Source organism: Dermacentor silvarum, chromosome 6 (genome assembly GCF_013339745.2).
Source record: "Dermacentor silvarum isolate Dsil-2018 chromosome 6, BIME_Dsil_1.4, whole genome shotgun sequence".
In the NCBI taxonomy this organism is placed as follows: Eukaryota; Metazoa; Arthropoda; class Arachnida; order Ixodida; family Ixodidae; genus Dermacentor; species Dermacentor silvarum.
Window position 1 is genome coordinate 15,427,464 of NC_051159.1, and position 27,533 is coordinate 15,454,996.

Below are 27,533 nucleotides of genomic sequence, written 5' to 3' on the forward strand. Positions count from 1 at the left end.
GACACGTAGTCAGGAAAAATTTTTTTTAAATAATCCGAAAGGGAACCACTCGCGAAGAAATGCATGTGTACTTTCCACATGTTTGGCGGAAAAAGTTGCATGCAGTGCACTGCTGGGGCACGATCGAGGTCGTTTGGAGCGCGCATTGAATTTTGCCGGGCACGGCCTAGGTCAACCGTGCACACAAAACTGAACGCGCACTCCGAACAACGATCTCCGATCGCGCCCCTGCCCTCACCTACGCTGCTAATGTGAATTACTGTATACACTCGCGTAATGAATGCACTTTTTTTTTTCAGAAATCCAAAGCAACCTCATTTACCTGAGCGTTTATATGCGGGGTAAATTTAATGGCGTTTTATGAGCAAGCGTTCTTTGTGAAACTGCTCCAAATTTGGGATTTAGTGCTCCGAAACGGAGGTTTTTGTTTTCCTTAACCTGCTCCAAATTTAGATTTTCCTGCTCCAAAAGCAGGATTTTCGTGCTCCAAAAATTGCTCCAAATCCTATTTTGGCTGTTGCACCACTGTCTTTTACTTGCTCAAGTTCACTTACGATGCTATAAAAAAATTCATCCTTTTCTGTTTCGTTCATAATTTCGGTGAAGTCAGGTTTGCTCTGTCATAAAGAGGTGACACCAAGTTATCATGCAATATTTGGGAAAAATGAAACACAAGGCGCATCATTGCACACCCTCTAACTTCAGGACACGTTTTTGTTCATCTGGATCCCACACTTTGCACTCATATTCCAATATTAGAATACCAGCATTTTGTACATGGCCAGTCTGGTTGGTGTGGGTCCAAGTTTAAGCATGCGTCAGGTAAATCCCATTCATTGATGCTGATTTAGGCATTGCTGATTTAAAAGCATAGGAAACTGAACGAAAAGATCCACAGTACATTTCTGTTAATTTGACTGCTTAATTAAGTGTTTCTGTAATTATATCCCAACCGGCACCCATAAATTTCCCTATAATTATTTTGGTCCTGAAATTGGCTTTTGCTGGTTAATTGGAACTTGGCTTGTCAGCACACATGTGGCTGACCCCAGTGGTGACTCCAGTAGCAGCAGTGTCTATCTTGGCAGCGCATAAGGCACAGTGAATGAGCTGAACAGACGTTATATCCTGTCAAAAATGGCTGTTTTCTGCCTGCCCCAGGAAGATCTTAAAGCGAAAACTATAGCTCGGGATGAATTATTTCAGTATTTACCCGATGCTAATGTGCACCTTTTTTTCTGGAAAAATTCCTGAGAAAATTGCTTGCGAGGTGCAATCCAATACAAAACCAAATCCAAAACTGCATTCGCAACAACCTACCTTCAGAGTCAGCCTAGCCAGCGTCATCACCATTGCCATCACAAGATAGCAACCATGGATGATGATAATTATGCACTGCTTTCAGTCCAATTACTAAAGCACATTCGAGCGATACATTATTGTTTATGTTAAGCGAGAGGCAACAAGTCGCGTCATATGTTCTTGGTGTTCAGAAGAATGGCACGCTTTACATTACAATCTAGCGAAGTTGTTAGTCTAGTCATGGGCCACCATCCCGTTTCAATTGTTGAGGAGTCGTCTGACAAATGCAGAATTTCAAATGTGCTGTGGACCTGACGAAGGAAAACATGTTTTGGTTCTTCGTAGACAGCGATTGAGGGTGGTGACGGTGGACATTGAGTAAATACATTTCTGTTCTGTGAGGGTAAAGTTCGCTTGTTTTGACTTTTTCTTGTTGCCTGAATTGGAAGAATGCTATATTCTCTTGCTAAAAAATTGTGTGCGCCTTCGATTTCTACTTTGTTATTTCTACGTTAGTCCTTTTGTGAGTGCATATTCAATTCGGGGGCATGTTAGAATCGGCAAATACTGCCAAATGAATCGCCAGTGTGTTACAGCGTTTTTTTATCCTCTTGGTTAATTTGACTCACATGACTCCATCAAATCGCCATCAAATTCGTCATCGCTGGATTCCGATTCCAGCAAATCTGTCTAGTTTGAATTACCAGAAGATGACTGTAGTTGCATTTTTTACATGCTAAAGCGAAGTCCCAGGTGTGGATAGCTCAGCAAACCAATTATAAATACTAATTACTATACAAATTAAATTTTAACTGAAGTATTATTTTATTGTTTGTTTTTTTGGGTTTTGTTTTTGTACTAATGTGATTTCCATGCTCAAAAATAAAGAGGATTTAGTTGTTTTAATTTTCTTGATGTAGAATGGTGCTTTGGCATACTTTCAAGTAGTTTCAAAATGAAGTAAATGTCAAATGGAGTATGAAATGGCGGGTTCCTTTTTCACTTCCTCGCAGGGACTCTCATAGAAGCACTGGTGGCGAGACGGCTCACGAGTTCAAGAACCTGCTTGCTCAGATGTACTACAACGACAAGAGTGTTTCACCAAAAGGGTTCAAGGTTGGCCTTCTTATGTTTGCATGGCATTCGTGTAGGTTCTTTTGCAATAAAAGTGCTGTGTTATGCGGAACTTCTCAGTGCCATCTAGGTGCTGTAAAGCACCGAGCAGGCATCCGGGCTTGAGCAAAACATCTGCACACCCAAATCTAAACAACCTCAGCATATCAGACATCCAGCCCCTTTTGAAGAGATTCTTAGCTGACTTCACACGGGTTTGCCATATGGTGTATCTTGTGACCACATTCAGAAAAAAACTACCGCCTCCAGAGCATTGTAGCGAGTTGCAAGAGGTATCAAATATAGGTATGAATGAGACAAGAAGTAAGAATTAGCCGCAGAGTAAGTAAAATTAATGGTACAGGCATAATTAGCACCAATACAGTCAAAAATTAAGCACCTTGCTGTATGCTCCTGCAAAGAGTGCCCCATCGTAGATATAGATGTGTTGAGGCAAAACCACTATATCGCACACTTTTGGGAAATGGAGCTAGTTCACTTGTACTAAGCAGGGCTCACGCAAGGCAATGGTGTCCAGAAGGTGGCTTTGGTGTTGTCTAGAAGAAGCGAGAATTAGTCGCAAACTAGGTATAGTTTGTGCCAATATGGTCAAAAATTAGCCACATTGCACCATATACTGCACTCTCTCCAAGATTGGCCCACCTGTGCTCTTGGTCAAAAAAGAAAGAGTCAACCAAGTGTCAATGCTAAAGAAGACAAGGGCGACATAATTACCTTTGGAATACAATTAAAATAAAATACAAAATAATTGAATAATGAACATGAAAAAGAGACATAATGGACAGATATGATCAACATTTAAACATCAGCTCATTTGAACCACCATAGAGGTCGACCTTGTCTCCTTTAGCATCAACAAATGTTAGACCCTTCCTTTTTTATTGTCTGTATCAACATGTCAAAGCTCCGAGAAGCTGGAACCAATCATACAATAATCACTGCTTGACTGGATGAAGAATGCTTTGCATACCCACCAGTGCACGTGTCCAACAATGCTAGCGCTTTGTTTATCATTTTTAACATATTGTTTGTACCTAAAATATTCATTTGATGACCTTGGTGAAGTTAGTTGTGGGTGCTTTTTAGGCTGCTTAGTTTCTATTAAAGGAAACTTAGCCATTATTAAACTTTGCTATTGTACATTGGCAAACTAGCGGGAAGGCAGGAAATGTTAAGTACGTGCAAAACATTTACCATGTCAGCTTTATTGTTCAGAGCTATCAAATGCCCAACCACTCAATCAATTCTGCCGTTGGCTGTCTCGCCAAACCAGACCCTTGTTTTCTTTTGCCATTATCTACAAATACTGATTGAACTTGGTGCTTTACACTACTAGACCATGGGTTCACAAAGTGGGTTCAGCAGAACCCAGGGGTTCCGCGAGCCACTGATAAGTTTTCCCTGGTTCCGCGCTCATCAAGTGGCTGAGACGGCGCATGCCCAATCAAAAGAACCTCCATTACCCATTTCTGAGTGTCAAAAAGCACCATCGCATTGTGTAACTGGAACACACAAACTGCGCAATAAATCCACCAGCAGCTTGTACCACCCAGCCTCCAAAAAGAGGCAGCACGCCTAAGCTTTTGCCCTTGAATCTCGGAGACCGTAACTTACCACCATGTGCATTTCTCCCATTTGTAGATCGGGGCCAATAGCGTGCGCGCTGATGTAAACGTTGGAGGATTACAAAAATAAATGCACGGAGCACCACAAATGCGCGATGCAAAAGAGCAATAACGGCGCTAGCGTCCAACCGAAACGAAGCGGCGGAGTCCGCATCAGTCCGCATCGCCATTTGTCGTCAACAGAAATCATGCGTGAAACATGTCTGACAGCAATGTCAGAACGCCTCGTGCCTAATTGTGCCCCTAAAGCCTTTATTCTTGCATTTATCGCCGCGCATAACACCGCGTAGGCGGCTGGCCGTGTGCCTTCATAAATGCATAGTCGCCATCCATGATCGTGTCGATAGCGGCCGCGATTTAGTCCGCAGCGATTGCGGCAAACAGTAGTTTCGTTTTGACACGGTGCAGGCGTCGGCCACGTGCCTTCAGAACCGGAATGTCGCAGACCATGATCGCGTCGATAGCGGCCGCGGTTTTGTCCGCAGCAGTTGCGGCAAACAGTAGTTTCGCTTTGATTTAGTGCAAAGCTGTCGAAGATGAAGCGCACCGACTGCATCGCTATGGGCGAACGATTTGTTGGTGACCAGCTCACGCTTGACAGAATAATCGGGATGTGCGCGTAGTAGTGAAAAACGTGTCTCAGATGAAGACACGCGCCGTGGTCTCGCTGCGAGCACTGTATAATCAGTCACGAGAATTGCAGCTTCCTCACTGCTCTTGTGAAAAATAGAAACATGATTTGCTGATTCATTCAGTGAATAAAGGCGTGTTGACGTAGTAGGCATTTGTTTATCGGTTTCTTGATACCCTCGATAATTCGACATTCAGTTAATTTGGACATTTTTTTCGGTCCCGTAGAATTCAAATTAACAAGGTTTTATTCTCAAAGTACATTCCGCACTAATTCTAAGTCCTCGTGTGATGAAACATTATAATTAAGTGTCCCCGTGCAATAAGCACTGAAAACTGTCATCCTTTCTCAGCATAAGTCTTGATTGCGATGCTGTTTTGTCTTGGTTCATAACTATTAATAAATTTGTTTGTAGGTTGTATAGCTGTTATTAATCTGTATAGTGTTGCATAGTGTTATGACTGTATAACGAAATTCTAACTTATTAGTATAGTGTCACATGTGTTCCTTTTCTTGTTGTATTTGTGCCCCCCCCCTATGTAATGCCCTCGGTTGCGAGGGCCTTTAAGTGTATTTTGTATAAATAAATAAAGAAATAAATATTGCACCCAGTTTGGACCACGTGTGTTGCACGTCACCGTCAAAGTGGCCTGCCGTACGCCACCGTTGGCCCCAAACATGTTGCACGTTAAGCCTAGTCTCTTAGCCTCTGTATTAGGAAGGGGGGGGGGGGGGGAGGTTTCCTTGGCACTTCATGTAGCTTAGCAGGGTTCCCTCGGACCAACATGCTTGAGAACCATGTGCTAGACTGTAGGGAGAAACAGCAGTTTGACCTGGTGTTTGCTTGCCGTTGCAGTGCCTGATGGGAAGGCTGTTCAACGTCTATGCTGGGTATGAGCAGCAGGACGCCCACGAGTTCCTCCTCAACTTCATCGACAAGCTCCATGAAGACCTCAACAGGGCAAGTCATAGATTGCTCATATTCGTGTCTGCATCTCATCCCACCTACGCAGGCATCTTGAAATGGCGGAAGAGTTTTGTCGCTGTGAATGGAAGTACACAAGCTGCTTGCATAAGAGTCGTTTCAGTCCAAGTGTCCAAGACTGGTCGCTCAAACACTTGGATATTTTTGTAAAAAAAAATCATGGCAATTATCAAGTGCGTAGCCAGAGTGGGGCTCTGCCATCCTTCTCGGCTCAGCCTTGCACGCTTTCCCTCACACACACGTCATACAGCGTGTGGGGCGCGACAGAACCTTATCGCATTTAGACTTTACATGGAACTTAACGGCAAGAGGGTCTTGATGCTACACTGCTGTGCCTTGGCAGCCACTCTCTTTTGAGCAACGCGCAATTTGAGAGGTGAGTTTGCAAGCAGCCGCATGTATTGCAGCCATTTGACCATCTGCGTCCACAGCAGTTTCCATTTATTGCCTCAGTAATCCTTCGCTATTCTTCCAATATTCCTTAGCAGTGGCAGTGAAATTTTGCTATGCAGTCGAACCCACTTACAACGATCCCGGATATAACGATAATCAGTTATAATGACCACATTTCACTGCAGTTACAATTTTCCAACCCTGCCTATTGAAACTGTTCAGATACAACGAACGTTTTCAAAAGTGCCGTGCTGTTATGATCAACTCTAAAACTCGGTTTCAGTAACAGGTAAGCACACATGAAGTTAAGAAGCACAAGGTGCAACCAAAGTGGACGCATGGCAGCGCCCCCGCTACAATTCAACCGCAACGAAGATACGACCACTAAGATGAGCGAGCACTGTGCATGAATTTTAGAAGTCTGGAGGAAAGTCTCTCACTTTCAACCATCTCCAGCGTGCTTCAGGGCGAGGCCGTACTGTGTGCAGGAGCCTTGGCCTTTGAGATAGCACTCGAACGCTCGCCAGTTTTCTATAAATGTTTACTATGGTGTTCTACCTTTCGAATTTTGTATAGTAAAACCCCGGTGATTATGATTACAGCTGGTACGAATTTCGGTGTGATATCAATTCGTTACATTCCCCAGCTGAAATACATTGCTCACAATACGAAAAACGTCGACTGTTCTGAAAGCGTTGGCGCACCGCTACGGATCATATGAACACGTGAGCAACAGCGGCAGTGGCGGCTGAGCTAGCAGAGCGACCGGCACAGACAAACCGGCATAGCAGGATCGGGGTGGGATCCATAGTCGCCAAGTAACCAGCTATGTCACGTGGCTGCGCAGTCTCTCATTAGTCCCCCCGTCAAGAGGACCAGACCACATCAAAGCCTGATGCTTTGACCAGCGAAGAAGAAAACGAGGACCGTTGCAGCAATGACGGTCGCGGCAGCAGCCATGACGGCCAAAACGCTCCCTGCATTCGACGTGCTGAGATGTTCAGTGGTGTGCGAAAACTTTCGTTAGATCACGTGCGCACATTTTTACGCCTTCCAGAAGGCGATTGTTGATGATTTGGGCAAGAAGAAAAAAACACACGGATAGGAGAACCCCATTGATACGTTTTTCAGGGGACCATAAAAAAAAAAGTAGGAGTTTCGCCCGAAAGGCGAAGCAACGATTGCAATAGCAAATTAGTTGACAGCGGTACGAAGTAAGGATAGTAGTTTTATCGGCCATATAAACTTGTAAGCATTCACTTACTAACTAAATTAACAAGCATGGTGTCACGCGCACACAGCTAAACATGAACACAACTCGCTCGATGACCGCAGTAACTTGCTGTCAAAACGCTGGAGTAAGGAAGCGCACCTGCAGCAGCGAGTGAATTGACCTTTGTGCTGCCTCTCGCTTCAACGCGAACTAAATGTCGAAAGCGGAGCTCATACTAAGCTATTCGGCACTAGGCACCCTTTGTCAACATCGCAGATCGTTTTGAAGATGAGGCCCGCACGGGCGAGCACTTTGCACACGTCACAGGTTGCTTTCCAGATACGGCGCCAGTGCGGTCGTTTACTGCAATGTGCCGGTCACTTGTTGCAATGCACAAGCTGGCTGCACCGCTAAATTTATGTGACTGCTACCTTCAAACGCAACGTAAGATGCTGGAACATTAGAGATTGGCGACGTATCAAGGGGAACTTAATACATGGAAGTCAATGGGGATTTAGGTGGGGACCGCGAAAACACGACGCAGCAGCCAGGAAAACGCAGGCAGCGAGGAACATAACGGGGTTCCACTATTAGGAATCTTTTCTGCTAGAAATACATTCATTTTTCTTGATTTTGTGTATGTTTTGATGATGCGAATTTTGGGTGATACGAATATATTTCACTTGACCTCGTGAAATTCGTATCACGGAGATTTTACTGTGCTTGTTCGACCGAAGTGATATAGAAAACGTAACTCCGCAGCACTCGGCGTGTGTGGCTGATGCTGCAGCCGTAATGGCAAGACCTTTGCAAAATGTCGGCATGCCACAGTAGTTTCCACTTCCAGCCAACTACAACACTTTGCTGTTGGATGCAAAATGCACTTGTGTCCCGCTGATAGTAAAATATGTCACAAGCTCTTGAAGAAAAAAATGGCAGTGTCTGCGCTCGTAGTTTCTAAATGGCAGGGGATTGGGACTGACCGGGCGCCGTTTTGAAAGAGCTACGACGCCACATTTCATTCCTTAGACAATGTTTTTAGCAGACACTTGCAGCTAGATGCCAGGAAGGTGCAGGGAACAAAGATGAAGATATTTAAATACAATTTTCACACCAAAGTGGTGACGAATAGTAACTGACGGTGCCAGCTTTAGTATAAATAATTTTGCACATTTTGAAGGGCGAGCCCAAATATAACGAACTTCTGATAAAAGACTCACTTCCCGTAAAACTCTTGAGTTCATTGTGAACAGTTTCAACTGCATTGAAATCGTATATAAACACACTTCGTTACATTGAGGTTCAAAATGCATGGTGCTTTACGGACACAAAGTTATAGAAAGTTAGATAATTCATTATATCAGAAATTTTATTATACTCAAGTTCATGACATTGAGGTTTAATTGTATAAAAGATATAAAAGTTATTTTAGTGTGTAATGCTGCACACCTTGTCCTGTTGAACTTCCATAGGTTTGTATTCAATATGTAGTGGTGTTAATTGCCAGCTTCAGTCAGAAAAAGCTTCCTAGGAGCCCCAAATTTTGACAAAAATCTGGTAAATTGTTGTTTTCTTGGTGGCAAAACTACTATTGGTATGTTCAATAATTATTTTATTTGACTGCCCTAAAACTGTACATTACAGTAAAAATTCTATTGTGCCAATACATCTTAACGATTTTCTGAAAAAGCAAGACAAACACACCAATATAGCCACTCACTTTCAAATGCAGTAAAATCTCGGTGATACAAATCTCGCGGGGTCGTGTTAAATATTAGTTTCACGCAAAATTCATATCAAAACATACACACAAAAAAATTATTAATTTTTTTTAACAGAAAAATTTCTAATAGTGGAACCTTGTTGATACGTTCCTCGCTGCTAGGTTTTTCCAGCTGCTACATGGCGTTCTTGCGGTCCCGAAGTAAATCCTACATTGACTTCGATGTATTAAGTTCCTTTTGATACGTCGCTAATCTAATGTTCGTGCATCTTACATTGCGTTCGAATGTGGCGTTCACATAAATTTAGCGGTGCAGCCAGCTTGTGCATTGCAACAAGTGACCGGTGCGTTGCAACAAGCAACCAGCACATTGCAGATACAGCGCGGCTGCGCACACGCCATATCTTAAAAGCAACCTGCGACGTGTGCAAAGTGCGCGCCCGCGCGGGCCTCATCTTCAAAACGATCTGCGAAGTTGACGAAGTGCACCTAGTGCCAGATAGCTTCGCATGCGCTGTGCTTTTGACATGTAGTTCGCGTTGAAGCGCGAGACAGCACAAAGGTCAATTAGCTCGCTGCTGCAGCTGCGCTTCCTACTCCAGCGTTTTGACAGCAAGTTTCCGCGGTCATTGAGCGAGTTGTGTTCATTTTGACCTGTGCGGGCGTGACACCGTGCTTCCTAATTTAGTTAGTAAGCGAATGTTTACAAGTTCATATGGTCAGTAAAACTGCTATCCTTACTTCGTAAGGATAGTAGCGAACGCGGCAACATTAGTAGCTGTCTACTAATTTGGTATCGCATCGTTTCTGTGCCTGTTAGGCGAAACTGCAACTTTTTTTTTTTTTGTGGTCCCTTGAAAAACGTATCAACGTGGTTCTTCTATCTTTGTGCGTTTTCTTCTTGCCAAAGTTGTCAACGATCGCCTTCTGGAAGGTGCAAAAGTGCGCGCACGTGATCTCACGAGTGTTTTCACACGCCACTGAATGCCTCAGCATGTCGAGTGCAGGGAGCGTTTGGCTGTTGTGGCTGCCGCCGCACTCATCATTGTTGCAGCGGTCCTCGTCTTCTTTCTCGCTAGTCAAAGCATCAGGCTGTGATGTGGTCTGTTCCACTTGACCGGGGTGACCAATGAGAGATTGCGCAGCCACATGAAGTAGCCGGTTGCTTGGCAACTATGGATCCCACCCAGATCCCACTGTGCCAGCTTAATTGTCTGGGCCGGTCGCTCCACTGGCTGGGCCGCCACTGTTAACAGCTCATTTGTTTATATGATCCGCAGAGGCGCGGCAACGCTTTCGGAACAGCCAATGTTTTTCATATTGTGAGCAATGCATTTCGGCCGGGGAATGTTATGAATTCGTATCACATCGTAAATTCGTACTAGCCGTGATTGTATCATTGGGGTCTTACTGTAAATGGTTCTAAGATTGACTCCTAATTATGTTTGTTTATTACCTACATTTCAACCGAAGGCATTAGAGTAGGGGAGTTGCAACAACATTCGGTCTGCACCAAGTTAGCCCGTGCATTGCATCGAAGTGGTACAGATCTGAGAACGCATTCTCCTTAATAGCACATGATATGTAAAGCTTTCCAAGATTACAAATCTCTCTGAGAATATTCAAGACAAACATATTACATTGCATATTGCATAGCATACACGGCATAACAGGATGACGGAGTACAAATATTTGTTTGATGTAGCAGTGCTGAACACATGAAAAGCAATTAAGGAACACTCTGTTTTGTTTAACATCAATGTTTTTTTCATTATATTCTGCTTAGAAACTGCTCAGTGCACTGCTTTGGGATTCTGGTGGGAGCACCAGGTTGCATGTTTAATTTTGCCACCGTGACCACATTCTGATAGGAGGCTGGAGTCTGAAAATGCTTGTGTGCCAATGTTTGAGTGCCCTTCAAGGAACTCCGTGTGGTTAAAATGAATCCTGAGCCTTGCACTATGGCATCTCTTGTTGCGCTAGTATTGCCTTGTGCCATTAAACCATGAAACAGTGCCCATAACTTTCTGGTGACCATTCACAGGCGTTACATCGCAAGGGTGCCCCTGCGCCTTTGCCACCCACGGATGAAGCAAACTTGTCTCTGAACGGGCGCATCAACCGTTTCTGGTGCCAGCACTTAGACCGGCACCTCTCGGTGGTGTCGGACCTGTTCGAGGGCCTGCTGGTGTCCAACCTGACCTGCCTGGTGTGCCGCAAGTCATCGAGCAGCTTCGAAGTGTTCTCCTGTCTGTCGCTGCCCATTCCAGCTGTCAGCGGGTCCGTCTGTTACCTTCAGGTGAGCGGGGGTAGTCTAAGGCAAGCAGCTTCTTGTTTTTGGAAAGTCAAACAGAGCCAAGCAAGCGTGCATATGCGCGTGCATGCATGTGTGTGCACATGTGTGTGTGTGCATGCAACATAAATGTGAAGTGAAAAACGGGGCACAATCACATAGCCTCTTACAGAGCTCAGATCTCTTAAAGGGACACTAAAGAGAACATATAAATCAGTTTACACTCATGGAACCATTCTTCCAAAACTCTGTCTTTGTTAATTTTGCAGTGAAAGGTTGGTTTTTATAAGAGAAAATGAAAGTAAGTTTCATTTTTCAAATCTAGCTCTCAATTTCCAGCGCAGGTGCAACAATGTGATGCCACTGATTTCGAAATATATTTTCGCAATTCGGCCATGGTGGCTCAGTAGAAGTTCTTGAAACTAGCTGAGTTCAGTCTTTAGCTCTTTTAGAGTACAATGTAGTCCACCTTTGCTGATCAGAAATAACTAGGCCCAGATGCCGTCAAAATGCATGACATCACAGCAAGGTAACGAAAAAAATTCAAGACATTGTTGTTATCTGCACTTCATTTTTGCCTGTTTTTCTGATTTACCAAGCCTCTCCTCACCGTAAGAGTGGCTTCCTTGGCATTGTTGTAGAAAGGTAATTTTGTAATACAGCTGGTAATTGGCTTTCTCTTTAATGTTCCTTTAACAGAAACAAATGACCACTGTAACACCCATAGTCACTCAAGTACTTTCTGTTTGTACATAAAAACACACATAGCAGGCACTCATGCAGGCATGTTTGGCAGAAGTGTTAATTTGACATAGGCACATATGTGCAAACACATGTGCATTTGGCAAACACCCTTGCGCATGAGTGTTTTTATGTGCACAGCGGCCATGAGCAAGTTGGTGAGCAGGAGCCTCTTGTTATGCAGGACTGCCTCAAGCTCTTCCTGGAAACTGAGAGCATGTCGGGAGAGGCAGCATGGGACTGCCCAACGTGCAAGCAGAAGCGCAGGGCCGAGAAGCGCATGATCATAGCCAGGCTGCCCAAGATCCTCATTGTACAGTTTAATCGGTGAGCATGCCATTTCCAGCTGGCATCGCCTCTGTGATGTCCATTCTGCAGCTGACGATATGCAGCACACCACATTCTGTTATCTCTACTCATTAATTCATCATCTTATTCACCATTTTTCTGCTAATTATAAGGACATTAAAGAGCAACAATTAACTACCGTAGTTTAGACTGGTGAACTATTGTAGCAGAACCTTACTACAGTAGAAACCCGCTGTTACGTTCCCGGGTACTGCGTTTTCGCGGCTGTAACGTCGTTTTCGGCCGGTCCCACCACAGCTCCCATAGAACCCAATGCATCGGTAACACCGGTGTTAAGTCGCAACTGTGGGACCGTTCTCGCAACATACGTTGCGAACTGCCACCCCACGCCGGCCCGAGGAGCCATTTTGACATTTCATGTTGCTTGGCTTGGTTGCTTGACGATGGCATTGGCCGCCCAAAGTGCCAGGGGCGACACTTGTGACGTATTTTCGTTTTCGGCCAGTAAAAGTATGGCCCTTCAGATCCGTATTTGCTATCTAAAGATGGTGTCTATGACGCTTTGCGGCTCTAAAATTGGTTTTGGCTCATAGATGTTCCGTATAAAGTCCAAGGGCGATAACGCCGTCGCCGCGCGCTGTATGCTGTATGTGCGAGTGAAAGTGTGCGAGGGGAGCCGACGACCGTGTCTAAATCTCGTGCGCTAAAGAAAGAAAAGCAGGGAGGAAGCGCACCTTCTTCCGTTGCGTTCGAGGCACCGGCAAGGGGGGAGGGATAGCTGGCGACGTTGTACTGTACTCTGGCATCAACTGCGTACTATGCGGCGGCGCGTGGTTGCGCGGGCCGTATCTTGAAAGCGATCTGCGTTGGGGGCAGAGTCTACACAGTGTAGGTGCGTCGGCGGCTCGTAACTTTGTGTGTGCTGTGTGTTCTCGGCGCTCAGTTTGCGTTGAAGCGATAGACAACAGCACGAAGGTCACTTCGCTCGCTTCTGCAGTGGCGCTTAAATTCCTCACCCCAGCGTTTGACAGCGCGTGTCCGCGCTCATCGAGTGTGATGTGTTCATGTTTGCCTGTGGGCGCTGACACCATGCTTGTTAATTTAGTTAATAAGCGAATGTTTACAAGTTTATACGGACGATAAAACTACTATTCGTACTTTGTATAGCTGTCTACTAATTTGCTATCGCAATCGATACTTCGGCTGTCAGGCGAAACTATGACTTTTTTTCACACGTTAAAATAATATTGTGTGCAGTTCAACACTACTCCCATTTCTCAATTTTTCCTGTGTCCCGGCTCTTGCGTTTCCCGGCTCTTACGTTTTTTTTTTTGTTACGGTCCCGTGAAAAATGTATCAGCAGGGTTCTACTGTATCTTAATTTGGCAGAAAAATGTCCATTATTATCGGAAAAAATGGAAGTCAAATTTCCACTTCTAGAATATTGCGCCCAAACATTGGCACCAGTACGTTAGTGTGACATCATGAAAGTCAAAGTATTTTCTTTTCTTTGCACCATTTCTATGCTAAAAAATTTGTCAGAACTTGCTCTGTGGAGTCTTTGACTCCTGTGGAATTCATTGTGGTCCTGCTATGCTAGGCCCAAGTTGGTGCTCTCAAAAATTTGTGACATCACAATGATCTGGCGCAGCAATTTTAATGAGGCATCACTCTACCAGTCTTTTGTTTCTGCTTTTTTACTTGCTTGTTTGAACCATGTGAAGTTCAACAGCATGTGTTCCAAAGCAGAATTTTAGCTTATTACATCAGTGGTTCTCAGCCATGGATGTGTTGGGGACCCCTTGTGGACCGGTGGAAGTCATAGGGGACCCCTTGCAGTGACGTGGCAAGGGGGGGTCAAAGGTTTATTTTCTTGTCGATGAACAAAATTTTCAACGAACATTGTGACGTCTTTTAGTTCTTTATTATCTTGTATGGAATGCTGCCGCAGTTCTGGGAGCAGGTCCCGGAACTGGGAATGAGTCAAGGCTAAAAAAAAAACTTTATTAAATTTTTTTTTTCTTTATTATTATTTTTTTTTTCTGGCAGCCCGCATCTAGCCAAAAGCGTCCAGCCTGAGTAAAACGAACGCGCTACGGAACTGCGTTGCGCGGTGGGTGGAGCAGCCCGAGAAAAACAAACGCGTTCTGGCTGGCTCTGGCAACCCGCGTGTAGCCAGAAGTGGAAAATCGAAAAGGCCCAGTGTTGCAAAGGCCCCTTTAAAGTTGCTTTAAGCTACTAAGCAGTTAAACTCAGTTGAATACGTTTTTGGAACAACTGTGACATACGACGTGGGGCTAGGCATCGGCGTCATGCACTGCTGTGTTCATCATTGCCACCAGGTTCCGGTGTGAGACTGCATGGCAGAGCAAGAAGCTGCAGACGTACGTGCACTTCCCCGTAAACAGCTTTGACATGAACTGCTACGTGGACCACACCCGGGTGGACACCCAGCGCAGGCCACCGTACCACCTGTACGCATTCTTGGTAAGCACTACCCCTGGCATGCCTCACACATGGCCATGCATCCGTAGTACAATCCACACCTAACTATGTAGCATTTCCCCAAACCATCATAACTTGAATGCGTCATCAACCTCATAGGAAAAGAAGTGCTTGAGGCGGTGCATACCTAAAACAGCAGAAAAATATTGCAGAGGATTTGGTGACTAAACTAAGGTTTACGTAATCGGTACAGAAATACTAATTTGATGTTCTCAGTGAACCATATTGCACATCACCCAAACTTGCTACTGTCACAAGAAATTAAAAGAGAGCTCGAAATTGTAGACGTACAAGATGAGACAGAAGGCTTTCTTGCGGGGCTAAATTAGTGCCAACAAAACATTGTTTAAACAAAAAGAAAAAATTGAATACATGTCATTCCAATGTAGCGTGAACATTTTTTCATGCTTATATAGAACAAAAAACAAAAATTAAATACATGTTATTCTAACGTAGTGAAAATTTTTTCATTCTTATATAGTGTGGGGATGCGCGATTCTCACGCGTCCCCTGATGTGGTTTTCCCGGCATAGCTCGTGTCTCCTGTAATCCGGCTTCTCCGCATGGCTATGCACCGGCGGCGGTCGGCGTGGATGTTACGAGAGGGCACGAGGGTTGCGCTGCTAACGCCACCTGATGGCGGGGTTACGCGGGCGCTGTTCCTCTTCAGGTTGGGGTCGGTAAGCGATGCGGATGTCCCGTGCATGCGCCGATCCACGCTTCGCGAGACCGTCTCGAACATGGATCGTTCGAACAGGCCACCGTTCGTGTAACCGTACACGTGAACGACTAGACGATGGTGTCATAGCATGGTTCGAACACATTCGCTCGCTATCCTGTCGCTGTGAGTCGAACTTCCTTGATTTGTCGCGCGCCCATGTGAATGTTCTATGCGTAGTAATTCGGCTAGCATGCATTAGTGTATGAAAGGTGCAATAAATGCCCTTTTGACTGTTTGCACTACTGTGTCGTTCCTTTGCCCCTTTGACCCAAGAGCGCGTGTGAGACCCCTCAATAGATATACAGGTTAAGGCATCCAAATTACATGAAATAAACAAGTAGCCATACAAAACGGAAAACTCATATGGAAGATGACATTTTTTAAAAATCTTTTTTGACTGATCCGAGAAAAATTCATCAGGTAGATCATTAAAGATTTTTAAAACATAGACACATCATCGCGCCTCACCATACCTAGTTGATGAACGAGGAACTTTGGTACGCTTGTAGTCCCTCAAAAGTTGAGGGGCTACATATTTCTCTCTGAATTGGTCGTTCCAAAAAATAACGAAGAACCACGGTTTGCTTAAATAATGACTGAAATGAAGGAAAACTTAATGCTGAAAAGAAATTGTCATCTGACACCTAGCCACAGCCATACACAACACTTTTCAATATATTTTTTAATAACCTGTCAATTTGCGTTTGCCATCGCAATGCACAGAAAGCGAATACGGTGATTCCGTATCGTAATATGCTGTATGCGAGAGCGTGCACCATGGTTTTCTTTACCGATAATGGCGTGAAACCTTTTATACTAAAAAGCAACCAAGCGACACTCCTAAGTTTGCCACACAGATAGGCCAGATGATGCTGCCACGACATGCTGCTATCAATAAATAAACCGAAATATCTCACACAGTCTACATACTGAATAGGGGCACATGTACATGATACGCAGTGCTGATCATGCAAGAATACTGGGATGTTTATTGCTCTGGTCTTTAAGGTATTTCTAAAACATATTGTTGCAGGAAGAAAGCAGGCCCACAAGTGTAGAAGGATGTATATTTACAAGCGAAGAAATATGGTGTTCAGGCAACGGCCAGAGACTTCGTCTTCCTCTCGTTCGCGTCACCTTCTTCTTTCCCTTCACCGTAACATCACCCTCCCGGTGGGGTTAGCTCCGTCCCGGTGCAGGTTATGGAGCGTCGCTTAATGGGGAGACATAGGGCTTGAGCCTGGCGACGTGAACAACATCGCTGGTGACGTTGGGAGACACTGAAGGCTGACCGACTGGGGCGATCTCGTATGTCACGTCGGACAGTTGTCGTAAGATCTGGTATGGACCAGAATAACGGGAAAGGAGTTTTTACGACTAGCCGACTCGACGTGAAGGCGTCCAGAGAAGGACAAGGGAACCAGGTGAAAAATGGTGGTCTCGGTGCCGAAGGTCGTAGCGTCGTTTTTGAGAAGCTTGCAAGACTGTGAGGCGATGACGCGCGACCTCTCGGGCCTGGGCGGCTAAGGCAATAGCATCGCGAGCGTAACCAGTGCTGGCGTAGCTGGCGCATTGCATAATCCAAAGGGCATGACTTTAAATTGGTACAGACCGTCCGGTGTGACGAAGGCGGTTTTCTCGCGGTCCATCTCGTCGACGCTAATCTGCCAATACCCGGAGCGGAGGTCAATTGATGAAAAGTATTGGGATCCGTGAAGGCAGTCAAGAGCGTCGTCAATGCGAGGCAGGGGATAAACATCCTTCTTTGTTATCTTGTTGAGGTGACGGTAGTCAACGCAGAAGCGCCACGAGTTGTCTTTTTTCTTTACTAAGACAACCGGTGATGCCCACGGGCTACTGGAAGGTTCAATGATGTCCTTGTCCATCATCTTGTCGACCTCTTTCTGGATTATGGCCCTTTCTGTTGCGGAGACACGATATGGCCGCCTATGAATGGGGCTGGCGTCACCGGTGTTGATGCGATGCGTGACAACAGATGTCTGACCAAGTGGACGGTCGTCCAAATCAAAGATATCCCGATAAGATGACAGGAGGTGACGATGAGCTGTTGTTTGCTCGGAAGGAAGGTCAGGGGCGATCATCTTACAAACATCGTCCACAGGCGTCGAGCACGAAGGAATGGGTGACAAAGGTGCGTTGGTACTCAGGAAGGATTCGGAGGCCAAAGAAGAAATCTCAAATTCATCCAAAGGAGTGATAAGTGCGACGGCAATGCCGAGTGGCAGCACATGCGTCGAAAATCCAAAATTGAGGATGGGCACCCGAGCGCAGTTTTCGAGGATCCGGATTAAGGTGCTCGGTAGGGCAATATTTCGTGACAAAACCACGTCAGTAAGCGGAGACACGACGTACTCGCCATCAGGTACGGGAGGACAGGGCGTCAGGAGGACATTGGTAGCTGCCTGTGGAGACAGCCGTGCAAACTCAGCAGAACATAAGCGGGGTGAAGCACAAGTTGTTGCGTCTACGTCGGCAGGAAGCGGCAGATCCAGCTGTACAACACCTGTGGAGCAGTCAATTCGGGCAGAGTGTTTCGAAAGGAAGTCGAGGCCGAGAATTAGGTCGTGTGGACAGTGCTCGAGGACGATAAATAAAACAACGCTATAAGGACCCGCAATGGTCACACGTGCTGTGCACATTCCAAGAACAGGTGAAGTACTCCCATCGGCGACTCGCACAGTGCACGGTACGGCGGGAGTCAGAACCTTTTTGAGCCTTCGGCGGAGAGCAGCGCTCATAACTGAAAGCTGCGCTCCTGTGTCAACGAGAGATGTGACAGGAACACCATCAACTTCAATGTCCAGTAGGTTTCCACGTGTAGGCAGGGTCAACAGAGGATTTGTGGGCCGGGTCGGAGTTGCAGCTTCACCTCCGGGAGCTGCACCGCCTAGTTTCCTGAAGGGAAGCGACCGGTTGCAGATGGGGACGAAGAGCGGTGAACGAGAGGCGAACGGGACCGACGGCCTTGCGGAGATGGGGAGCGGCTGGATCTTGGTGGAGCACTGTCGGCGTTGATGTTCCAAGGCGGCGTGTAGGGCGAGAAAGTGCGATTGTCTGGTACTTGGCGGTAGTGACTCGGAGACGACCACCGAGGAGACGACGACCAGCGATTACGGCAATGACGGGCGATGTGTCCAATACCGGAACAATTAAAACAGATGGGTCTGTCATCCGGTGTGCGCCAGTCAGCGGGGTTGCGGCGGAGTGGCGGGAAGCTTTGCGTCTGGGAGCGAGCGGCCGGAGAAATCTGGTAGGTGTTCGTATGGCGGACCGAGCAGAGAGATGGAATGCCCAAACTCGCTATTTCTTCCCGAACGACCGCTTGTATAAGCGAGATAGCGGGCACACTTTCCTGACAGTCGGAACGAATTGGAGCCGGAGCCATGGCCTCAAGCGCACGGCGAACGATACGCGTTAGATCTTCTGATCCTGTCGGCTGAACGAACCGCGGCGGGTCTGCGCACGAAGATGTCGCGGCGGTATTGGGCAGCCTGTCGAAATGTTGAGGGACGCGGCGGCCTTTCGCTTGTTCGAAGCGCCGGCACTCCTTTATAATTGCATCCACAGTGGCACAATCCTTACACATCAGGAGATTGAAGGCGTCGTCTGCAATACCTTTTAGTATATGACCAATCTTGCCCGCCTCGGTCATGGTGTTATCAGCCTTGCGGTAGAGAGCCAGCACATCCTGTATGTACACGACATAGGATTCTGTGGACGTCTGAGCGCGGCATGCAAGTTCTTTTTTTGCTGCCAACTGACGACCGACAGGTCTGCCAAACAGGTCACGCATTTTTTCTTTGCAGACATCCCAGCTTGTTAGGTCAGCTTCATGCGTATCGTACCATTGCTTCGCAGTTCCTTTCAGATAAAACATGAGGTTTGCTAGCATCATTGTTGGACCCCACCTGTTGTTGTCGCACACTCGTTCGTACATCGCAAGCCAGTCCTCGACGTCGGTGTTGTCCGTGCCACAAAATGTCCCCGGGTCCCGCAGATGAGTGAGGATGACCGTTGGCGTGGACTGCTGAGGCGTTGTCGGTTGTGTCGGTTGATCTGCCATTGTGGCGGCAGGTAGATGACGTCCACTGCGAAGTTCCGTGATTGTACCCAGCACCTCCACCAAAATGTTGCAGGAAGAAAGCAGGCCCACGAGTGTAGAAGGATGTATATTTACAAGCGAAGAAATATGGCGTTCAGGCAACGGCCAGAGACTTCGTCTTCCTCTCGTTCGCGTCACCTTCTTCTTTCCCTTCACCGTAACAATATTGTCACGTAGTAGTGACGCTGAAGAAAACAGTCGTAAAACTGTGTACGACGAAACTGGTTGTTTATTGGGCGAACCTGTGCCCACAAAATCAAGGTACACTCAAAGCACAACGATAGCGGCGAACACAGTCGGCGATCGTCGAAAATCTGATCAGCGGCGAAACGCGTCGGCTTTTATACCTGAGTCATCGAAGGTTCTAGATTAATCCCTGATGCCTGCGTGTCTTCCAGAAAGTTCTAGACAATTCGCGTCAGTCATGCAATCAGATAACATAAGCGTCGGTGAAAACAGGCAATGGAAAGAAGCATCGATAACGTTCTAGAAACTTCCGATACAGGCGCGTCCTGCGCCGAGCGATAACGTTTAACATTTGTTAGCCAGTTGAAAGCGGCCACCGGTGAAACATAAACATGTATACGTGTCAATACCCTCCCCTTAAAAAGCATCGTCCCGATGCTACAAACAAATGTGAAAGCGAAAACAAAACCACGCGTAATAAAGAAAAAAAAAATAAAGTAACAAAGTACCTAAGTTCGTCAGCGGGCGTAGAAAGGCTTAAGACGCACCACATGGATGACTTCGGGTCGTGCGCGGCGCCGCTGTGATTGCGAAATGCCGTCTGGCACGAACTCATAGTCCAGTGCGCCAATACGTCGGATGATCTTATATGGTCCGAAATAGCGACGTAAGAGTTTCTCGCTAAGTCCTCGTCGGCGTATCGGAGTCCAGACCCAAACACGGTCTCCGGGCTGGTACTCGACGTAGCGTCGTCGAAGATTGTAGTGTCGGCTGTCGGTTCTCTGCTGGTTCTTGATGCGCAGGCGGGCGAGCTGTCGACCTTCTTCGGCACGCTGCAAATAGGTGGCAACGTCGAGATTTTCTTCGTCAGCGACGTCTGGTAGCATGGCGTCAAGCGTCGTTGCCGGGTTCCTTCCGTAGACCAGGTTGAACGGCGCCATGTGCGTCGTTTCTTGCACGGCCGTGTTGTATGCGAAGGTCACGTACGGAAGGATGGCATCCCACGTCTTGTGTTCGACGTCTACGTACATTGCCAGCATGTCGGCGATGGTCTTATTTAGGCGCTCGGTGAGGCCATTCGTCTGCGGGTGGTAGGCGGTGGTGCGGCGATGGCTTGTCTGGCTGTACCGCAGGATGGCTTGAGTTAGTTCTGCCGTAAAGGCCGTACCTCTGTCGGTAAAGAGGACTTCCGGGGCACCGTGACGCAGGAGGATGTTCTCAACGAAGAATCGGGCTACCTCGTCGGCAGTGCCTTTGGGCAAGGCTTTTGTTTCGGCGTAGCGGGTGAGGTAGTCCGTAGCTACGATGATCCATTTATTCCCGGACGTCGACGTCGGAAAAGGCCCCAGTAAGTCCATCCCGATCTGCTGGAACGGTCGGCGAGGTGGCTCGATCGGCTGTAGAAGCCCGGCTGGCCTTGCCGGCGGTGTTTTGCGTCGCTGACAGTCTCGGCATGTCCTTACGTAATGGGCGACGTCAGCAGAGAGGCGAGGCCAGTAGTATTTTTCTTGTATCCTCGCGAGAGTGCGGGAAAAACCGAGATGTCCAGCCGTTGGGTCGTCATGGAGAGCTTGCAGAACCTCTGGACGCAATGCTGAGGGTACCACGAGGAGGTAGTTGGCTCGGAGAGGCGAGAAGTTCTTCTTTAGGAGAATGTCGTTTTGCAAGAAGAACGACGCCAATCCTCGCCTGAACGCCTTCGGCACAATGACGGTCTTGCCTTCCAGGTAGTCTACAAGGCTCCTTAGTTCCGGGTCGGCTCGCTGTTGTTCGGCGAATTCGTCGGCACTGATGGGTCCCAAGAAAGTGTCGTCATCCTGGTCGTCTTGTGGCGGCGGTTCGACGGGGGCGCGAGACAAACAATCGGCGTCAGCGTGCTTTCGCCCGGATTTGTAAACGACGGTGATGTCGAATGCTTGAAGTCTCAGGCTCCATCGTGCGAGGCGACCTGAAGGATCCTTCAAGTTAGCTAGCCAACATAAGGCGTGGTGGTCGCTTACAACTTTAAAGGGCCTGCCATAGAGGTAGGGGCGAAACTTTGATGTAGCCCAGATGATGGCGAGGCACTCCTTTTCTGTTGTGGAATAATTTGCTTCCGCCTTCGATAGCGACCGGCTAGCGTAACTTACAACCCTTTCTAGTCCGTCAGTCCTCTGCACAAGCACGGCGCCGAGACCTACGCTGCTTGCGTCAGTGTGGACTTCGGTATCGGCATTTTCGTCGAAATGCGCAAGTATTGGCGGCGATTGCAGGCGTCGCTTCAGTTCTTCAAATGCTTCGACTTGCGGCGTCTCCCACTTGAACTCGACGTCGGCCTTCGTGAGATACGTCAGTGGCTCAGCGATCCGTGAAAAATTCTTGACGAAGCGCCTGTAATAGGCGCACAGTCCAAGAAATCTACGCACTGCCTTCTTGTCAGCGGGCGGAGGAAAGTTGGAGATGGCCGCAGTTTTCTGAGGGTCGGGGCGCACTCCAGACTTGTTGATGACATGGCCCAAAAACAAGAGCTCCTCATATGCGAAGCGGCACTTTTCTGGCTTCAACGTGAGTCCGGAGGTCTTGATTGCTTGAAGAACTGTTTCAAGGCGCCGGAGGTGTTCCTCGAAGCTTGAGGCAAACACAACGACGTCGTCCAAATAGACGAGGCAAGTCTGCCACTTCAAGCCTGCCAGTACTGTATCCATGACACGTTGGAAAGTGGCAGGCGCCGAGCAAAGACCAAACGGCATGACCTTGAACTCGAACAGTCCGTCTGGTGTTATAAACGCAGTCTTCTCCCGGTCCCTCTCGTCGACTTCGATTTGCCAGTAGCCGGTTTTGAGGTCCATGGACGAAAAATACTTTGCGTTGTAGAGTCGATCCAAGGCGTCGTCAATCCGTGGGAGGGGGTATACGTCCTTCTTCGTGATCTTGTTGAGGCGACGATAATCGACGCAGAAACGTAGGGTTCCATCCTTTTTCTTCACTAACACCACGGGGGACGCCCACGGACTCTTCGACGGATGGATGATGTCGTCGCGTAGCATTTCGTCGACTTGTTGCCTTATGGCCTCGCGTTCGCGCGCCGAAACTCGGTACGGGCTCTGACGGAGTGGCCGGACATCTTCGTCGGTTATGATGCGGTGCTTGGCGACAGGGGTTTGTCGAACTTTTGACGACGACGAGAAGCAGTCCTCGTATTGCAGGAGCAGAGCCTTTAGTTGTTCTTTCTTGTGCCTGGGAAGGTTCTGATTGACGTCGAAAGTTGGTTCAGGTACTATAGTCGTCGTTGCAGGTGCACTGGAATCCGTGAAGGCGAACGCACTGCTGGCTTGTACTATTTCGTCGATGTAGGCGACCGTGGTGCCTTTGTTAATGTGCTTGTATTCGGGGCTGAAGTTCGTGAGCATCACCCTTGCTTTCCCTGCACGTAGCTCAGCTATGCCTCTAGCGACGCAAATTTCACGGTCGAGCAGTAAGTGATGATCGCCCTCGATGACGCCCTCCGTGTCTACAGGCACTACGGTACCGACGGAAATCATTACGCTGGAGCGAGGCGGAATGGTGACTTGTTCTTCAAGCACATTCAAGGCATGGTAACTTATGCTTGTATCCGGTGGTATCGCGTTGTGCGTTGAAAGCGTTATCGACTTGGACCTTAAGTCGATGACTGCACCGTGTTGATTTAGAAAGTCCATGCCTAGGATGACATCCCTGGAGCAGTGCTGCAGGATTACGAAGCTCGCCGGGTAAGTGCGGTTGTTTACCGTGACTCGCGCTGTGCAGATTCCAGTCGGCGTTATTAGGTGGCCTCCCGCTGTCCGGATATCGGGTCCTTGCCAGGCTGTTTTCACCTTCTTCAACTTGGCGGCGAACGGGCCACTGAAGAAGGAATAGTCGGCTCCAGTGTCGACGAGAGCGGTGACGTTATGGCCATCGATGAGCACGTCTAGATCGGTAGACCGGCGTCTGGCGTTGCGGTTAATTCGTGGCGTCGGATCACGGCTGCGTCGGCTTGCTCTGCTGCTGCTACGTCGCGTCGGAAGGTCTTCTTTCTGCGGCGAAGTGCTGTCAAGGCTGTTGCTAGGCGGCATGCTGATATCTCGTCGTGATGATTCGCGAATCGTCGTCGTCGTCGGCGGCGGAGGATCTTCGGCATTGCGTCGTACAGCAACCGCACCTCCATCGGTTGCTGCCTTTAGTTTCCCGGGTAAGGGCTCGGAGATCGGCCCCGGTTGGGACCGGTGTACTGACGGCGATGCGGCGAGATGTAGCGGCCCGGGGACGGCGAGCGTGAGGGCCGTCGTGGTTGCCACTGGGCTCCGGCGAGGTAGTCGGCGATGTCGCGCGGTCGTTCACCTCGATCGGGACGCGGCGCGTTGACGGGGAACCCTCGTAGGCCCATTTCGCGGTATGGGCATCGGCGGTAGACATGGCCGGCTTCCCCGCAGTGATAGCAGAGCGGGCGGTGGTCGGGAGCGCGCCAAATGTCCGTCTTCCTCTGGTAGCTGCGCTGGGCGACGGGCGGGCGTGCTGGCGGCGGCGGCGGTGGAGGATGGAACTGCGGCGTTACGGGGCCCTGGCGCGAGCGCGGAGGGGGGCCTTGACGACGGGCGACGGCGGCGTAGGTCAGCGCTTCCGGCTGGGCTTGCGGCGATTGTGGCTGCACATCGGGAACTCCAAGTGAGCGCTGAAGTTCGTCTTTGACGACGTCGGCGATAGATGCCACGTGAGGCTGCGACCGGGGAAAGAACTTATGCAGCTCCTCGCGAACGACCGCTCTGATGGTCTCGCGCAGGTCGTCGGCGCCTAGCGCTTGAGCGTCGGCGTAGTTGGTCAGGGCACGGCGGTTGTATTGCCTGACGCGCATTTCAAGCGTCTTCTCCATCGTTGTAGCCTCGGAAAGAAATTCGGCGACAGTCTTGGGCGGGTTGCGCATCAATCCGGCGAATAGTTGGTCTTTGACGCCCCGCATCAAGAACCGAACTTTCTTTTCTTCAGACATGTTGGGGTCGGCGTGGCGGAAGAGGCGAGTCATCTCCTCCGTGAAGATCGCGATGTTCTCGTTCGGCAATTGCACTCTGGTTTCTAGGAGAACCTCTGCCCTCTCCTTTCGTACGACACTCGTGAAGGTCCTCACGAAGTTTTCACGAAAGAGGTCCCACGTAGCCAGGGTGGTCTCTCTGTTCTCAAACCAGGTCCGAGCAGCGTCATCCAACGAAAAATAGACATGGCGTAGCTTGTCGTCGTCGCTCCATTTGTTGAAAGTCGCGGTCCGCTCGTATGTCTCCAGCCAGGTTTCAGGGTCTTCAGCCGATGATCCACGGAAGGTCGGGGGCTCCCGAGGTTGTTGCAGCAGGATGGGGGACGCTGGGGCTGCCATTGAGGTCGTTGACTTGGCCTTGATCGCTGTGGTCTTCTCGGGAAGAAGTCCGTACTCCGGCAGAAGTCCTTGCTGCCTACGGCTAGCTCGCTGGTCCTTGGTGACGTTGGCGTTGTCCTCCGGTTTCGGGCTTGGATCGCGGCTTTGCGGGGGCGTTCGCTGCATGAACGCACTAGCACCTCCACCAGATGTCACGTAGTAGTGACGCTGAAGAAAACAGTCGTAAAACTGTGTACGACGAAACTGGTTGTTTATTGGGCGAACCTGTGCCCACAAAATCAAGGTACACTCAAAGCACAACGATAGCGGCGAACACAGTCGGCGATCGTCGAAAATCTGATCAGCGGCGAAACGCGTCGGCTTTTATACCTGAGTCATCGAAGGTTCTAGATTAATCCCTGATGCCTGCGTGTCTTCCAGAAAGTTCTAGACAATTCGCGTCAGTCATGCAATCAGATAACATAAGCGTCGGTGAAAACAGGCAATGGAAAGAAGCATCGATAACGTTCTAGAAACTTCCGATACAGGCGCGTCCTGCGCCGAGCGATAACGTTTAACATTTGTTAGCCAGTTGAAAGCGGCCACCGGTGAAACATAAACATGTATACGTGTCAATATTAACTGTGTCTTCCTGATATTTACATTAATACAATTTTTTGCAAACCAGTACATTACACTATGTGTTGTATTTTGCAGGGCGCCCAGAGCCTTCTCATAATTTATATGCTTTGTTAATATTACCATATCGTCAGCATACTGATAGATAGTGCCTTTAGGAATTACTAGAGGAAGACTGTTTACGAATATATTAAATAAAAGAGGTGATAAAATCGACCCCTGGGGAACACCGGCTGTAAGCCATTGCTTGCTACTGACGGTTTCCTTGTCGGCCATACCTATCTGTGACCTACCACACATGTAGTTTCGCAGTACGTTGTGGAATGGTTCTCTGAATTTCATTAAAGTTAGTTTCGCTCGCAGAATGTTATGGTTCACTGTGTCAAAAGCTTTTGCTATGTCAAGAAATAGCGCACAGGTGAATAAGTTATCAAATGCAGAATATGCTTGATCTGAGAATTCTTCTAAAACGCTGTGGTACCTCGATTCGCAACGAAACCAAACTGCCTGGGCAATAAAATCGAAAACTTAGTTAAAAATGACGTCATGTATTCGTACAGGAATTTTTCGAGTACAGTATATACCACTTATAACATAACCGCTTATAGTGCAGGACCGGATATAGTGGGGTCTTTTCAGACTCCCGTTAATTTTCCCATAGCACTCCATGTATACACGTATCGCTTCTAGTACAGTTGCGGGACACGAAATACCGGTTACAGTGAGGCTGCCTGGGAGTACGGAAGTCAGCAGAGATTGCGAACGCTCCCCTCAACCGGGCGGCCCAAGGAGTGCTCAAGAAGAAAGAGACAAAGTGGAGGAGAAGGGCACGTGGTGCGAACGAACAGCCAGTGAGGCTGAAACCAGAATCTTGAGTGCGAGTCGTGAAATATCACGGTGTGCATAGCGAGCGAGGGCCACGAAACTGCAAACGCCGGCCAACGCTCGCTTCATGATAATGGCAGTAAACAAAACTTCAGGGAGCGGGCGGCGCCGGCATGGCACGGGGCAGGGCGCACGTGGAGACTGGAATGTGAGGGAGGAGGGCGGCAGGGAAGCGGATTTCGCCTCGGCAACTCCGCCCCTTCGGTGGCTCCCCTTGCCCTCCCTCGTAGCTCCCTCACTTTCGACTGTCACCGTGCGCACCTGCCGCCGTTCCAGCCGGCCCGGCGCCAGCTCCCCGGAGTTTCGTTTTCTGCCGTTATCGGGAAGCGGGCGTTTGCCGGCGTGGGTAGTTTCGTTGGCCGGCCTGGGACAGTGCCGCTGCTTCCCTCTGCGCCATAGCTGCAGCGTGCAAGGTCAACACGTGACTAGAAAGTAGAGGAAGCATAAGGAGAAAGAAGGGTTCACTGCCATTTTCTACGCGTGGCTCAGACGTCGGCACGTACATGCATGTTTCGGCGCAACGCAGAATCGGCGACCTTGCCATCTGAGAGAGCGTGAAATTTCCACCGCATTCTTTTTTTTTTTTTTTTTTGTTCACGCGCGACATTGACGGGTCTCTCCTAAGATTTTACTCTATGGCGGTGCCGGAGCAATGCCGGTCGAAGGCGCCGCCGCGTGATTTGGTTCGAATTAGCAATATTCGACTGTAAATTGAATGCAAACGTTCTAGCCGCATTCCTCGACTGTCGCATACGCGTGGTGGCTCGGTGCACATGTTTTGCAT

General features: G+C 48.3%; 1 protein-coding gene across 2 annotated transcripts in view; it reads left to right on the forward strand.

The window, feature by feature from the left end:
* Window positions 1–27,533, forward strand: part of LOC119455301 (ubiquitin carboxyl-terminal hydrolase 8-like) — a 176,348-nt gene that overhangs the window by 137,200 nt on the left and 11,615 nt on the right. For both annotated transcript variants that reach the window (XM_037716700.2, XM_049668693.1), the window contains exons 17-21: window positions 2,316–2,418; window positions 5,549–5,653; window positions 11,051–11,305; window positions 12,225–12,367; window positions 14,692–14,836. In XM_037716700.2, the coding sequence (XP_037572628.1) occupies window positions 2,316–2,418; window positions 5,549–5,653; window positions 11,051–11,305; window positions 12,225–12,367; window positions 14,692–14,836 (751 nt within the window). The remainder of the gene's footprint in view (window positions 1–2,315; window positions 2,419–5,548; window positions 5,654–11,050; window positions 11,306–12,224; window positions 12,368–14,691; window positions 14,837–27,533) is intronic.